General features: G+C 43.5%; 1 protein-coding gene across 2 annotated transcripts in view; it reads left to right on the top strand.

Moving 5' to 3' along the window:
- zc3h18 (zinc finger CCCH-type containing 18) overlaps nt 1-17,511 on the top strand; it is a 293,021-nt gene that overhangs the window by 30,203 nt on the left and 245,307 nt on the right. For both annotated transcript variants that reach the window (XM_073070500.1, XM_073070499.1), the window contains exon 2: nt 4,172-4,887. In XM_073070500.1, coding sequence (XP_072926601.1) covers nt 4,189-4,887 — 699 coding nt within the window. In that variant the 5' untranslated portion in view covers nt 4,172-4,188. The remainder of the gene's footprint in view (nt 1-4,171; nt 4,888-17,511) is intronic.

Genomic DNA, 17,511 nt, shown 5'->3' on the forward strand with positions numbered 1-17,511 from the left:
ATTTTTTTGTACACCAGGTTAAAACAATGAAATAAACATTACTCTGGATCCAATGCAGGCAAAAAAAAAGGATTAAGATCAGAATCACTTTACTTGCTTAATTGTGGACGCATTGGTAATCATTTTCCAATGTTCTATAGATTCAGGAACAGTTCCTGCTGATTGGAGGGTGGCTAATGTTGTCCCACTTTTCAAGAAAGGAGGGAGAGAGAAAACAGGGAATTATAGACCGGTTAGCCTGACGACAGTGGTGGGAAAGATGCTGGAGTCAATTATAAAAGAGGAAATTACGACACATTTGGATAGCAGTAGAAGGATCAGTCCGAGTCAGCATGGATTTATGAAGGGAAAATCATGCTTGACTAATCTTCTGGAGTTTTTTGAGGATGTAACTATGAAAATGGACAAGGGAGAGCCAGTGGATGTACCTTGACTTCCAGAAAGCTTTTGATAAAGTCCCACATAGGAGATTAATGGGCAAAATTAGGGCACATGGTATTGGGGGCAGAGTACTGACATAGATTGAAAATTGGCTGGCTGACAGGAAACAAAGAGTAGTGATTAACGGGTCCCTTTCAGAATGGCAGGCTGTGACCTGTGGGGTACTGCAAGGTTCAGTGCTGGGACTGCAGCTATTTACAATATACATTAATGATTTAGATGAAGGGATTAAAAGTAACATTAGCAAATTTGCTGATGACACAAAGCTGGGTGGCAGTGTGAAATGTCAGGAGGATGTTATGAGAATGCAGGGTGACTTGGACAGGTTGGGTGAGTGGGCAAATGTATGGCAGATGCAGTTTAATGTGGAGAAATGTGAGGTTATCCACTTTGGTGGCAAGAACAGGAAGGCAGATTACTATCTAAATGGAGTCAAGTTAGGAAAAGGGGAAGTACAACGAGATCTAGGTGTTCTTGTACATCAGTCAATGAAAGCAAGCATGCAGGTACAGCAGGCAGTGAAGAAAGCTAATGGCATGCTTTTATAACAAGAGGAATTGAATATAGGAGTAAAGAGATCCTTCTGCAGCTGTACAGGGCCCTGGTGAGACCCCACCTGGAGTATTGTGTGCAGTTTTGGTTTCCAAATTTGAGGAAGGACATTCTTGCTATTGAGGGAGTGCAGCGTAGGTTCACAAGGTTAATTCCCGGAATGGCGGGACTGTCATCTGTTGAAAGATTGGAGCGACTGGGCTTGTATACACTGGAATTTAGAAGGATGAGAGGGGATCTGATTGAGACATATAAGATTATTAAGGGATTGGACACACTGGAGGCAGGAAGCATGTTCCCACTGATGGGTGAGAACTAGAGGCCACAGTTTAAGAATAAGGGGTAGGCCATTTAGAACAGAGATGCGGAAAAACTTTTTCACCCAGAGAGTGGTGGATTATGTGGAATGCTCTGCCCCAGAAGGCAGTGGAGGCCAAGTCTCTGGATGCATTCAAGAGAGAGTTAGATAGAGCTCTTATAGATAGCGGAGTCAAGGGATATGGGGAGAGGGCAGGAACGGGGTATTGATTGTGTATGATCAGTAATGATCACAGTGAATGGCGGTGCTGGCTAGAAGGGCCGAATGGCCTACTCCTGCACCTACTGTCTATTGCCAGTATGTGAAACATACCAGAAGTGATTGTGGATCGGTGTCAACACAGAACGATACCATAATAGACAACGCAATAGTAACCAAACACTTAAGAGACAATTGTGCAAACAGTCAACAATTAGTGCACCTTAAATACAAATATGTGAACAGACTAAATAACTATCAACAGAACAAGGAGAGCAGCAAAAACCATTTTAACGGATGTTGTGCTTGGGCAGTTAGGGTAATAGACCTGAGTGAGTTTTGTTCTGTAGCTGGGGAGGCTTCAGGGATGACGTGTGGTCCTGGTGATGATGGACTCGTAGAGTCTCCTTGATGGCAATTTGGTGAATAGGTGAAGGCTACTTGATGGGGTCTGCAGTAATTTTTCCAGTTCTTTTCTGGTGATGGGAGCAGGTCTTTTAATATTGGTAGCTGACAGCCAATGATCTTCTCTGCTGAGTGGACCACTTGCTGTAACTTGAAATTTGAGAGAGAGATGACAGTGGGAAACCAAATAGTGATTGAGGTGGTCACAACAATCTCAAGCGGCTGAGTAAAAATTCATCAGTACAGTCCCTGAGATGTTAATTCTTCCTATGTCAGCTTAGGAAACTTATCTCTGCTGGGTTTTCTAAAACACAACAATAATTTAAAAACAATAAATATAAATGCATAGGATAGTTTGTATACATTGATTGTAAGTCCATAAAATGATGCTAGGCACAAGGTAAGTGACAGGAAGTGGTAAATGATAAAATGATTTAAGAGACTATTAGATAGGTACATGAAGCTTAGTAAAATAGAGAGCTATGCTATAGGGAAATTCTAGGCAGCTTCTAGAGTAGGTAAAGGTTGTGGATTTGAGAAGTAATGCTGAAGATGTCTTTTAACTTGTCAACAATCTTGGTCATGAGTCTTCATTATTCCTTGTTCTATGAGTCAGCACTCTAGAGCTCCCATCTGGCTTGTGGCTGTCTGAAGCTTGGAATATTGCTGCTGCTGGTTGATGTGCATCTTTGTTTCAGTTAATTTTTGTTCCTTACCAGGCACTGCAAGTTGAACACAAAAAGCACTGAAGGAACTCATCAGATCAGGCAGTATCTATAAAAATGAATAAAGTTAAACAGAAGGATCGGTTCTGGGGCCTCTACTTTTCGTGATTTTTATTAACTACCTGGATGTGGGGGTAGAAGGGTGGGTTAGCAAGTTTGCAGATGACACAAAGGTTGGTGGTGTTGTGGATAGTGTAGAGGATTGTCAAAGATTGCAGAGAGACATTGATAAGATACAGAAGTGGGCTGAGAAGTGGCAGATGGAGTTCAACCCGGAGAAGTGTGAGGTGGTACACTATGGAAGGACAAACTCCAAGGCAGAGTACAAAGTAAATGGCAGGATACTTGGAAGTGTGGAGGAGCAGAGGGATCTGGGGGTACATGTCCACAGATCTCTGAAAGTTGCCTCACAGGTAGATAGGGTAGTTAAGAAAGCTTATGGAGTGTTAGCTTAAGTCAAGGGATAGAGTTTAAGAGCCATGGGGTAATGATGCAGCTCTGTAAAACTCTGGTTAGGCCACACTTGGAGTACTGTGTCCAGTTCTGGTTGCCTCACTATAGGAAGGATGTGGAAGCATTGGAAAGGGTACAGAGGAGATTTACCAGGATGCTGCCTGATTTAGAGAGTATGCATTATGATCAGAGATTGAGGGAGCTAGGGCTTTACTCTCTGGAGAGGAGGATGAGAGGAGACATGATAGAGGTGTACAAAATACTAAGAGGAATAGATAGAGTCGATTGCCAGCGCCTTTTCCTCAGGGCACCACTGCTCAATACAGGAGGACATGGCTTTAAGATAAGGGGAGAGAAGTTCAAGGGGGATATTAGAGGAACGTTTTTCACTCAGAGAGTGGTTGGTGCGTGGAATGCACTGCCTGAGTCAGTAGTGGAGGCAGATACACTAGTGAAATTTAAGAGACTACTAGACAGATATATGGAGGAATTTAAGGTGGGGGGTTATATGGGAAGCACGGTTTAAGGATCGGCACAACATTGTGGGCCGAAGGGCCTGTACTATGCTGTACTGTTCTATGTTCTATAAACAATTGACTTTTTGGGTTGAGACCCTTCATCAGAATTGGAAAGGAAGGGGGAGGATGCCAGAATATAAAGGTGGGAGGAGGGGAAGGAGGACAAGTTAGAAGGTGATAGATGAAACCAGGTGGGTGAGAAAGGCAAAGGGCTGAAGAAGAAGGAATCTGAGAGGAGAGTAGACCATTAGAGAAAGGGAAGGAGGAGGGGACCCAGGGGCAAGTGAGGAGGTAAGAGGCCAGTGAAGAAGAGGGAAGGGAAAAAGAAAAAGAGAAAAAAGATACCAGAAGGTAAGTTGAATGTATTACTGTCTTGACTGTCGTTCTGGATCTTAGAAAATAACAAGCTTGACTGAAATTCAGATGTATTGAAGATCACTTTGTAAGAGTCTCAGACTTGAATGCCATTTTGTTGCAGAAGTTAATAATGAGATGTATATTGTGGAAATGCAGTTGTGCCCTTTGGGGGAAACATATTCATGTACTTTTTCTCATAACAGAATAACATTATTCTCCAATGGATGTCTCTGATAGTCCTGATCGTGACCCACGTTCCCCAGAGGACCAGCTCTCGGATGATGATGACGACGACTTATTGCTTGAAGGGGGTCATGAAAATGATGAAGAGGACGATATAGACAAACGTTCAGACAATGAGGGAGAAGGTGTAGATTCTGAAGACAATGACCATTGCAGTGATGCAGAAGTTCATAGTTTCGGTGAACCTGACAATGATGGGGAAACTCATGAATCAGAGGTGGAGGAAGAGGAGGAAAAGTTGAGGGAGGAAGGTGATTACAGTGAAGAAAGTGGAAATGAGGAACGACCTAATGTAGAATCTGACCGCGATAATATTGTGAGTCCAAAAAGAACTTGTAGTGCTGAGCGAGCTGAAAAAAGTACCACTGAGAAACAAGATTTGCAAGTTGACGAGGAAGCCGCAAATGATTCTAAGGACGAAGCATCTTCTGTCATCAGGGACCTGGATGAACATGAGCTGGACTATGATGAAGAGGTTCCTGAAGAACAGCCAGGGGCTGTAACAGAGGACAGTGAGAAACAAAGCACTGAGGAGAAAAGCAGTGACTCACCAAAGGAGGGAGAAAATGAAAAGAGTCAGCCTGAGGAGAGGAAGTCTGAAAGAGACAGAAAAGATGCATTTCGTGAGCGGAAAAAGGATGAAGATGATGGGGAGCTAGATGAAGGAGAAGTTGAGGTATGATTTTCAAATAATCTTAAGGAATGTAGCGTGCATTATAATGATTCAAAGCAACACACACAAAATGCTGGAGGTACACAGCAGGTCAGGCAGCATCTATGGAGGGCAGCAAGCAGTCAGTGTTTCTAGCTGAGACCTGAATGAAGAGACTCAGTGTGAAATGTTGATTGTTTATTCCCCTCCATTGATACTGCCTGACCAACTGAGCTCCTTCAGTACTTTGTGTGTGTTACTCTGGACTTCCAGCATCTGCAAAATCTCTTCTGTTTCTAATGGTTCAAGTCTTGTTCTGTTGCCATATTATTGTTCTGTTTATTTTTGAGCATGCAGGTGATTAGCATAGTCCAATTTGTGAGTGATGTGATAACTTTTTTCCGCATTTAACCCACATTTGTGTAGAGAATAGGAGTAATACAAAATGTTGACTTCTCTCACCTTCTCATATCTGAATGTTGTTCAATGTGGCATGTTCCAGTCCTGCTCCTTGCACCCTTTTGTCAAATTTGATGAAGCTATGTCTTTGGTGAACTGTCTGAAAAGCACTAGGTCGTGATAGTTTGTATAGATTGGGCATAAGAAGGAACTGTGTCTGTAATTCCAGGATAAGACTGGTACAGTTGATGGTGATACATCTCCATTATCAGAGAGATAAGCTTGTATTCTCTTATTCAAACATCTAGAAACAGATTAGAAAGTCCTCTGTTTCCAAGGTGTGCTCCAATTCCTGCATTGCCCACTGGTCCTGGAAAATCTCCAGTGTGTCAGAGGGCACTGGATACTCCCTCTCTAGAGGCACTGGGGTTTGGATGTAACCTCAGAAGGGGAAATGGTTGGCTGGTATGGACCCCTTAATAGCCTGTTGACTGCGCAATGAATTGCCACATTGGCCAGGCCCATCAACAGATCAAGGAAACCCCCTGACCTATCATCAACAGTTTGTGCCTAACCGATAAACAAGGGAACAGGGCTGAAGGGTAACTTAGAGCAGCTCCTGTAATCTCACATTCCATGTTCATGTAATAAGGATTCCCCTAGGCCACAGAAATTACCCAGTCTGGGAATCCAAAAGCCAGTTTCAAAAGTTTCTGATGAAGGACTCCTGCATGCACAGTCTTCCATTGGGGATGATCCTCATTGCCAGAGAGAATCGAAGCCAGGCCGGCAAGGATTAGATGAACTGAAGTGCATTTTCTGTGCTGTAGTGCTCTGTCTGTTGCACCTTGGCATGTCCGACTGAGTTGTGTATAGGTACAGTTGTATACAGGGGTGCTAGAAAGTTTGTTAACCCTGTAGTATTTTCTCTATTTTTATATAAATATGAAATAAAATGTGATCAGATCTTCATGCAAATCCTAAAACCTGTGAAAGAGAACCCAATTAAATAAATAATACAAAAACATTATACTTGTTCGTTTATTTATTGAGAAAAATGATCCAATATTACATGTATTTGTTGGAAAAAGTATGTAAACCTCTGGGGGATGCCTTCTGCAAAAGCTATTTAGAGTCAGGTGCTCCAATCAATGAGATGAGATTGGAGGTGTGGGTTGTAGAGGTGCCTGACCAATAAAAAAAGATACAGTCAGGTTATTGAAAGATCTCAAGGAAGATCTGTTTATGTGCACCGTGCCTCAATCAAAACAACTTTCAGAGGATCTTGGAAGAAAGATTGGAGAGATGCGTGAAGCTGGAAAACGGTACAAAAGCATTTCTGAAGACCTGAATATTCATCAGTCCACAGTAAGAGAAATTGTCTACAAATGGAAGAAATTCAGTACTGTTGCTACTCTCTCTAGGGATGGATATCCTGCAAAGAACACAGCATGCAATGCTGAAGGAGGTGAAAAAGAACCCAAGGGTAACAGCAAAAGACCTGCAGAAATCTCCAGAACTCTGCTCGTGTCCGCTATAAGAAAAGTACTGAACAAGAGTGATGTTCATGGAAGGACACCACAGAGGAAACCACTGCTCTCCATTTTTAAAAAAAACATTGCTGCATGTCTCAAGTTTGCAAAAGACTACCTGGATGTCCCACAATGCTTCTGGGACAATATTCTGTGGACAGATGAGACAAAAGTTGAACTTTTTGGCAGAAGTACACACTGCTATGTTTGGAGGAAAAGGGCACTGCACACCAACACCAAAAGTTCATCTCATGAAGCATGGTGGAAGGAGCATTATGGTTTGGGCTGCTTTGCTGCCTTGGGGCCTGGACAGCTTGCAGTTGTTGAGGGAGCAATGAATTCAGAATTGTATCAAGACATTTTGCAGGAGAATATCAAGGTAGCAGTCCCTCACCTGAAGCTTAATGGAAGTTGGCTAATGCAACAAAACAATGATCCAACAGACAAGAGTAAAGCATCAACAGAATGGTTTAAAAAGACAATTCATGTTTTGGAATGGCCGAGTCCTGACCTTAGTCCTATAGAAATGTTGTGCAAGGACCTGGAACAAGCAGTTCCTGCAACGAAGTCCACCGACATCCCAGAGTTGAAACAGTTGTGTAGGGAGGAATGACCTAAAATTCCTCCAAGCCAATGTGCAGGACTGGAAACATTTGGTTGAAGATATTGATGTATAAGGGGGTCACACCAGTACTGAAAGCAAATGACAGCCTTGTCAGCCAGAATGTCCTTCTTCCCTGAGGGACAAGCATACTTACTGGTGATGATTATGTTTCATTCTCTGAGAGAGCCTTGGTTGAAAATGAGATTCTCCCTCATAGGCAGTATGGAAACAGGCCCTTCAGCCCAACTTGTGAATGCAAACTCTGTGCCTTCTAGAGCTAGTCCTATTTGCCTACATTTGGCCCATATTTCTCTAGACCTTTCGTATCCATGAACTTGTCCAAGTGTCTTTAAAACATTGTAATTGTACCTACCTCTGCCACTTCCTCTGGCAGCCTGTTACATCCTCTGTATGAATGTCCCTCAGGTCTCTTTAAATACGTCCCCTCTCAGTTTAAAGTTATTCCCCATGTCCTTTTGAAAGAGTGTGATAATCCACCTTATCAATGCCCATCAGGATTTTATAGACGTCTGCAAGGTCACACCTCAGCCTCCTTCACATGGCTGATGTTAGCAGCTGGGTGATGCTTGTTATCCTGAAGGCAGTATATCCCTGGCAGGAAAAAAAATAGCAGTGCGTGCCATCTAGGGAGATCCTTCATCTTGGTAGAGAGTTGCCACCTGGCATGGATGGACATTGATAATTGACCACCCTCTTTACTCAGTAATTTAGAATCAAGGCAGAAACCTAAAAGAAGTCCACAAATGTTGTTTGGATCTTGATGGCAAACTTGGGTAGTGAGACTAATGTGACTAACCAAAACCACAGTATGGAGGTCGTCAGCTGATTTGTAACCAGCACCAGCTTCTGTAAGAAAGCACGATCCTGTCCTATTTTAGTTATGACTTTTGCCTTTAGCTTCTGGTAGTTTGTTGCTCAGGCTTTCTAGGCACATCTGAGATAGACTCTTACATAATGGGTGTTTATGGTGCTCCACATAAATGGTCTAACAGGACGTATAAAGAACTGCTTTGAACCTCCGTAGTGAACTTGTCCAGCTCAGAGACTTTTGAGCATTGGTGAACGGTATTGATCATAGCCACAATGTCACTGGTGTTTAGCTGATCTTCAGTAGGTTCTCCCATGAAACATACCTACTGGATTAATATGAGGAAATGATGCCCCATAAAAGAAGCAGATCAAGAAACCTGTGCCCTCTGGAATTGTGATGGAGGAGATGTCTTAAGCCAGCAATTTCGGGAGCTATCCTGGATTTCACAACCTTGGCAAGTCCATAAATGCATTTTCCTCTCTTAATACATGTGCCGTAGAGCTATATCCTCGAAGGCTTAACCAGATGGGTTTCTTGTTCGTAATATGCATGAATGACTTGGATGTGGATATGGAAAATGATCAGTAAGTTCATGGTTGACATGAAATTTAGTGAAGTTGTGGAAGAGGATTGAAAATAGACTTAGGCTAGTGATGCTTCATGAGGTTTACTCATCCCTGCACTGAACTGAGGCTAATCCCTGAAACTAATGGGCTCCTTGATCGGCTGCAGTGATGGCTGGTTTTGTGGCTGTGGACTCACTTTTGTGAACTTCAGTTCTGAATGTGATGTGCTTAATTTTGGAGTTTATATGATTTGTTTTTTTCTGCACATTGAGTGTTTCAGTCTTTTTTTAATGGATTCTATTGGGTTTCTTTGTTCTGTGGCTGTAAGACAAATCTCAAGGTTGTATATACTGTACATACTTTGAACTTTGAAATGGGCTAAATGATGGCAAATAGCATTTAATACAGTGTACTTATAATAACATGAGATGATTTATTTTTCAACCTCTAATGAGATTAGGATATGTATGGTAGAGAGTATGGAGAAATGGTATCTTGGTAAGTGGTCCATAGATCCTTGAAGGAGGAAATGCTGGTAGTCAGCGTGGATAAGAATGTACAGGATACTGGCTGTTATTAATAGGGGCATTGAGTACAGGAGGAGTAGGGACTTTAACTTTATAAAATATTGATCAAACTTTACCTGGAGTACTTTATGCCAAGCTACTGCTTACCAAGGTACAAGAAAGATGTGATGGCACTCGAGAATGCAGAGGAGACTCAACATGTTATGAAAAGAGACTGGAGAAGCTAGATCTGTTCTCCCTGGAGTCGAGGATTTTATGAGAGAACGAGATTGAGATGCATAACATTGAGGGGTATATAACCGTATAACAATTACAGCACGGAAACAGGCCATATCGGCCCTTCTAGTCCGTGCCGAACGCTTACTCTCACCTAGTCCCACTGGCCTGCACTCAGCCCATAACCCTTCATTCCTTTCCTGTCCATATACCTATCCAATTTTGCTTTAAATGACAATACCGAACCTGCCTCTACCACTTCTACTGGAAGCTTATTCCACACAGCTACCACTCTCTGAGTAAAGAAATTCCCCCTCATGTTACCCTTAAACTTTTGCCCCCTAAGTCTCAACTCATGTCCTCTTGTTTGAATCTCCTCTACTCTCAATGGAAAAAGCCTAGCCACGTTTACTCTATCTATCCCCCTCATAATTTTAAATACCTCTATCAAGTCCCCCCTCAACCTTCTATGCTCCAAAGAATAAAGACCTAACTTGTTCAATCTTTCCCTGTGACTTAGGTGCTGAAACCCAGGTAACATTCTAGTAAATCTTCTCTGTACTCCCTCTATTTTGTTGACATCCTTCCTATAATTCGTATATTTTATATAATTTCCTATAGATAGATGGGATCTCAGATGTTCAAAACTAGAGGACATAGAAATAAGATAAGGGGGAAGAAATTAAGACGATATATGAAGAATCTTATTTGCCCAGAGGACGTTAGTACCTGGAATGCATAGTCTGAGAGTGATTGAAGTTGGGTCACTGGCATTTAAGAAGTGCCTGGATGTACACTTAAATCGCTTAGGCATGGAGCACTATGGAAGAAGTGCTGGGTGCTGGGATCAGTAAGGAAGGGTGTGGATGTGTTGAGTGTCCTGTTTCCATACTGTGCTATTCTAAGTAAAGTTCTCCATTTAGTCACGTTAAACTCCATTTGCCATCTTTTAGCTCATTCAATTTACCTAACAACATCTGTCCATAAAACGTATCTTCAAAATTGTCTTCCCACCTATTATGAGCCATCCTCAAATTTTGCTACCATAGGTACTGTAGCCTGAAGGCAGACTCTCTGTTTCAAGAACAGCTTCTTCCCCTCTGTCATCAGTTTCTGAATGGGCAATGAACCGAAGAACACTCAAGTGTTTTTTTCTTTTTTTGCTCTCTTTTTGCACTAGTTAATATATACAGTTGCAAGAAAAAGTTCATGAATCCTTTGCAATTTCCTGGCTTTCTGCATTAATTACCGTAGATGTCGGATTATAAGCCGCTACTTTTTCCCCACATTTTGAACAGCTTTGAACACTGCGGCCTTTACTACGGTGCGGCTAATACATGATTTTTTTTCATGCCGCCAAAAACATTTTGCCTCGTAACAGTAGACCAATAAAATTGATGAGTAGTTCACAGAGGTCCAATGAAATTGTACGATAAATCAAGCGCACTTTCACAATTAAATCATTGTAAACCAGTCATTTGTACTCACCCTCATCAACATGGAAAACACTCGAAGAAAAGCATTGTGCTGCCTTTATGGCAGTTATTTAGTTTATAATATTTTTGCTTAGTAATTCATTTTCTAGTTAAAGTTAGAAGTGTTTTAACTATATTTGTTTTCTGTACTACATCGCGGGATGCTATGACGTCACACCCGGTTTCGCCGCGTCTTGTGGGAAATACCGGTTTGCGATAAACGGGAAGGAGGGGGGCGAGCGCATTACGCGAGCGGCATTAGATCTGAGCGAACGCTGCTTTTAAGTTAAAGGCGATCAATAACTTTTCCTGGTAGGCTGCAGTATATATATTTTTTACCAGTCGTTAGGAGATATTGGAATGTTGTTCAGTAAAAAAGTATACGCAACGTATATTTAAAAGTAGCCGCGTTACAGGCACGGTTCGAAAAAAAGCATTTGTAATATGTATTTGTTTATGTTACCATATGGATTTAATTAAAAGTTAAAAAATCCTCACGTGTAATATCTTTCTGTGTAAATATCTCATATTACAACGTGGGACACCTGCGGCCGAAAATCCGGTGCGGCCTAAAATCCGGTGCGGCTTGTACAAGTACAAAATTGATTTTCTTTCTAACATTAGAGCCAGCGGCTTTTAATCAGGTGCGCTCTGTAGTGCGAAATCTACGGTACTCATAAAATGTGATCTCATCTTCATCTAAGTCACAATAATAGACAAACACCATCTGCCTAAACTAATACACGTAAACAATTGTACTTCTTGTCAAAACCGAGTACACCATTTAAACAATCACAGTCTAGGTTCAGAAAAATATGTGAACCTCTGGGTAATGTCTTCTACAACTGTTGAAGCTTTTGGCAAAAATGCACACTGCTATGTTTGGAGGAAAAAGGGCACTGCACACCAACACTAAATCTCATCCCAACTGTGAAGCATGGTGATTTGGGGTTGCTTTGCTGCTGCAGGGCCTGGACAGTTTGCAATTGTTTAGCAACCAATGAATTCAACATTGTATCAAGACATTTTACAGGAGAATGACAGTGTAGTGGTCTGTCACCTGAAGCTTAATAGAAGTTGGATGATGCAGCAGACAATGATCCGAAACACAAGGGTAAATCAGCAACAGAATAGTTTGAAAAGAAGAAAATGTGTGTTTTGGAATGGCCAAGTCAGTCCAGACCTTAATCCAATGGATCATTTTTCTCAATAAATAAATGAACAAGTATAATGTTTTCTATGTTATGTTATTTAATTGGATTCTCTTTATCTAGTTTTATGACTTAAGTGAAGATCTGATCACAGTTTAGGTCATATTTGTGCAGAAATAGAGAAAATTCTACAGGGTTCACAAACTTTCTAGCACCACTGTAATCCTCCACCCATCTCAACATATTGCCTCCAATATCAAAGGCTCTTATCCTGTGACTGAACTTTTTGTGCTGGATGTCCAAATATATTCATTGGCTCCCATGTACTCAGGATTTCATAAAATTATGTCAAATTTGATACAGTATGGTCTTGGTAAGAGAGAAAAATTTTAAATTTGAAATCAAATTCCAGTTGTATTTATTATCAAAGTGTGTATAGCATATAGAACTTTGTTATGTGGCTACCTGCAAGAGCATGAATCTCAAAGGAACACAATAGAAATCATGGAAAAACCCCACTGCACAAGGCCAAATTATACAAACAATAAAAAAAAGTAAACATAATACACAGAGCATAAACCATCAAGTCCCTGAAAGTGAATCCTTAGTCACTCAGGCCAAGACTCCTGCATCTTGCACGCAATGGTAGAAGAGAGGGAGATGGATCAGAAAGCAGAAATGAGCTGAACACCAGTCCGTCCTCTACCCTCGGTCTCGAGTCCTTAACCTTCTTAATTAGGGTCGGCGCATAAATGGGCTGAACATCTGTTCATTATTTTCTCTCAGGCCCAGGCCCCATTGCTTCAATCTGACCCAAAGTTCTCTCTAGCAATAGCTGATGTGGCTGTGCCTGCATTCTAGAGAACCCAGTTTGCAGAATTCTTCTGGATACCACAAAAATGCCAAAGAGTTCAAACACGTTGCCATAATTCACCAGCGCCATCCTACCCTTTAGAAAGCTACTTTTAATATTGAAACCTGCATCCAAGTGCAGGGTGTGGTGCCAGGTCTTTTTAGCATTAACAATGACGACCTGGGGATGAGTGTTGGTGGTGTGATTGTAGGTTTACCAACGACACTAAAATTTGTGAGATGGTGGGCAGCGAAGAAGGTTATCTAAGGGTACAGCAGGATCCAGATTAATAGAATGGCAGGTGACATATGTGAAGTTATGCATGTTAGGAAGTTAAACCGGGGCAGGACTTGCACAGTGAATGACAGAGCCCCAAAGAGTGTTGTTGAGCAGAGAGAAGGGTGTGATTAAACTAGAGGGGGTGCATGAAATATTCTGAGGGATATTGCCTGGATTTGAGGGTTTGGATTATAAGAAGGGATAACTGGGTCTGTTTTCCCTGGAATGAAGGAGGCTGAGAGGTGAGATGATAGACGTAAGTAAAATTATAGGAGGTACAGGTAGCTGGAGGTTGGTTTCCGTGGTTGGAATGACTAAAACTGGAGGGCTGGGAGGAGGTATCTGAGGGGTTCCCCCCCCACTCAAGAGTTGCCATGAACTACGGTTCCAGAACTGATGGGAAATCCGCCAGGACTCTGGTGTAGTCATTGTCGGTCAGCGTGATGGAGTCTAGGTGTGGGGCCAGCAACTGGGCTTCACCCAGGGAGAACGTTTGAAAAGTCTCGGCATGGACCAGTCTCCTCCCTTGCAGGTCGACCAGTAGGCTGTGAGCTCGCAAAAAATCCGCTCCCAGGAGCATTTGGGCTATGGCGGCCAGTGTGAAGTCCCACGTGCACCGGCTGGAGCCAAACTGTAGCCGCACCGTACGGGTGCCGTAGGTCCTTACTGTGCTGCTGTTTGTGGCCCTCAGGGTGGGACCCGGTTCTCTGTTGCGGGTGTCATAACTCATCGGAGGTAAGACACTGATCTCGACTCCGGTGTCGACCAAAGAGCGGCGTCCCGACTGCTTGTCCCAGACATACAGGAGGTTATCCCGATGACCAGACGCCGTAGCCATCAGCAGCGGCTGGCCCTGGCGTTTCCCGGGAACTTGTAGGGCGGGCTACAGCGGCGGGCTTCTGCGCCCCACCGCTGGTGGTAGAAACACCATTGTTCGTTGGTCTCCTCACCCCTGCCTCTGGGGTTAGTGGGCTCTTCAGCCAGGTCTGGTCTGCTGCCGGGTGCGTGGCCTGGTGATCTGTGCAACAGACGCCCCACTCTCCTTCTTGGCTTTCCACAGCACGTCTGCCCGGGCTGCCACCTTCTGAGGGTTGCTGAAATCCGCGTCAGACAGCAGCAGGCGAATGTCCTCGGGCAGCTGCTCCAGGAACACCTGCTCAAACATGAGGCAGGGCTTGTGTCCTCCGGCCAAGGACAGCATCTCGTTCATCAAAGCTGACTGTGGCCTGTCCCCCAAACCATCCAGGTGCAGTAAGCGGGCAGCTCGCTCGTGCCGTGAGAGTCCAAAAGTCCTTAGATAGATAGATAGATAGATACTTTATTCATCCCCATGGGGAAATTCAACTTTTTTCCAATGTCCCATACACTTGTTGTAGCAAAACTAATTACCGTAGATTCCGGACTACAAAGCGCACCTGATTAAAAGCCGCTGGCTCTAATTTTAGAAATAAAATCTATTTTATAAATGTACAGGCCGCACCGGATTTTAGGCCGCACCGAATTTCTGGCGGAACGGATTTTCGGCGCACTGGATTTCCGGCGGACCGGATTTTCGGCGCACTGGATTTCCGGCGGACCGGATTTTCGGCCGCTTGTAATATGAGATATTTACAGAGAAAGATATTACACGTGTTGGGCTTCAAATTCTGCCCTGTGTTCGTTTTGGAAGAGAGACAACCAACACCGGATTACAGTGCAGCGTGGCTTTATTGCAGAACGCGTTTTGCCTTCCCCTTACATTCTGCTCTTATTTATACTCCTTTTTCCCCCAAACCAAACCCTCGCTACACATATTTGGTAAGGCTAAACTTTGTTATACCTACCGGTATTTGGTAACATCGGACACTTGTGTCCTTATTGGCCCGATACCATTCACACACGAGTTTTACTGTTTTTTTGTTTACTGAATCGCTAGCAGTTTCGGTGCAGCGGAATCCTCAGTTTCGCTCCCTCCCTCCCTTGTACTGCTGTCTAATATCACGTGAGCCATTCCTGACCTGAAGCGGCAGTCCCAAATTAAATCTCCACCGTCTCACCATCGATTCATGTATGCCAAGATTACGCGCAGCAGCTCGATTTCCTTGTTCAACCGCCAGATTGATTGCCTTTAACTTAAAAGCTGCATCATACGCTTTTCTTCGAGTGTTTTCCATGTTGATGAGGGTGAGTACAAATGGCTGATTTACAATAATTTGTGAAGTGCGCTTGATTTATCGTACAATTTCATTGGACCTCTGTGAACTACTCATCAATTTTATTGGTCTACTGTTACGAGGCAAAATGTTTTGGCGGCATGGGAAAAAACCTTATATTAGCCGCACCTTATTATAAGCCGCTATGTTCAATGCTGTTCAAAGCATGGGAAAAAAGTAGCGGCTTATAATCCGACATCTACGGTACATACAATACTTAACTCAGTAAAAAATATGATATGCATCTAAATCACTATCTCAAAAAGCATTAATAATAGCTTTTAAAAAGTTCTTAAGTCCTGGCAGTAGAATTGTAAAGCCTAATGGCATTGGGGAGTATTGACCTCTTCATCCTGTCTGAGGAGCATTGCATCGATAGTAACCTGTCGCTGAAACTGCTTCTCTGTCTCTGGATGGTGCTATGTAGAGGATGTTCAGAGTTATCCATAATTGACCGTAGCCTACTCAGCGCCCTTCGCTCAGCTACCAATGTTAAACTCTCCAGTACTTTGCCCACGACAGAGCCCGCCTTCCTTACCAGCTTATTAAGACGTGAGGCGTCCCTCTTCTTAATGCTTCCTCCCCAACACGCCACCACAAAGAAGAGGGCTTATGAGCAGGGCTTTGAATTCTGTGTATTTGCCGTCCTCCGGGGGCGACTGTATGAACTCCTCAACCTGGGTGGCTGTCTCCTGGTCGAGGGAGCTCACCACATAGTAGTAACGTGTGGCATCTGAGGTTATCTGCCGAATGTGGAATTGGGCTTCTGCTTGCTGGAACCATAGGTGAGGTCGCAGCGTCCAGAAGCTTGGCAGTTTTAACGAAACTGCATGAACAGATGCGGCGTCGTTCATCTCCGGTCCAAATATTGTTTGGGCCGTTGGGGTCACCAATTGTAGCGGCGTGCTACACGCAGCGCTGAAATAACGACACGTAGTCGGTGAGTTGCAGTTGCAAAAGAGGTTTATTCAAACTTCGCGGCCTCGCTTTAAAGCCTTCCTATTCCCGCCCTCCCTGGGTGGGAATGCTGTAGGCGGCGCATATTCACAGTCCTGTCCCGTGCCGTGCGCGGGCTTTTCCCCTTGCTGGTGAAGAAGGCTTGGCGCCCTTTTTGGGACCGGCCTCAACGCCGGTGCGCACCACTTTGTGAGCCGGTTCGAGTGCGCTGGGAAGTGGGTCGCCACAGTACCACCTTTGTTACTCTGCTACTAGTATTGTTACTTTCAGGCAGTTATAGACTTGACCCTGAGATTCCTCTGATGTATCCTTTGACAACCTTCTTGACTGTACACAACTCCAGCAAGTTTTCAAAGGAACATTTAATGTCAGAGAAATGTATACAATATACATCCTGAAATTCTTTTTCTTTGCAACCATCCAAAAAAGAGGAGTGCCCCAAAGAATAATGACAGTTGAACATTTAGAACCCCAAAGCTCGCCCCAGCTCCCCCGCATGCATAAGCAGCAACAAAGCAACAATCTCCCCCCCACACAAGCAAAAACAAACATCAGCACTCCCCACCGAGCACTGAAGCATGCAGCAAAGCATCAATAAAGACACACTTGTAGTACCCCAAAGACTACTTGTTCACCCAGTAATTTGACATACCACAGGCTCTCTCTCTCTCTCCCCAACAGGAGAAAAAGAGGTGTCCCCATTTCACAGGGAGAGGGAGACATAACAAATAACTCACTGATTTACAATGTTAAAAGTCTGATGCATTGCTTTTTGGGTGCTCTGTGACCGAGGAACTCAGGTCTTTGGGCACACAGCCAGCAGCCAGCTTGCTGCTTTTGATGGCAACACGAGTGCATCTGCAGATGCTGGAAATAAATAAAAACACAAAATGTTGGCAGAACTCAGCAGGCCAGACAGCATCTATGGGAGAAGGTAGTGACGATGTTTCGGGCTGAAACCTTTCATCAGGAGGGTTTCGGCCCTAAATGTCGTCACTACCTCCTCCCATAGATGCTGTCTGGCCTGCTGAGTTCTGCCAGCATTTTGTGTTTTTATTTGCTGCT

The sequence above is a fragment of the Hemitrygon akajei genome, chromosome 17 (assembly GCF_048418815.1).
Source record: "Hemitrygon akajei chromosome 17, sHemAka1.3, whole genome shotgun sequence".
Classification (NCBI taxonomy): domain Eukaryota; kingdom Metazoa; phylum Chordata; class Chondrichthyes; order Myliobatiformes; family Dasyatidae; genus Hemitrygon; species Hemitrygon akajei.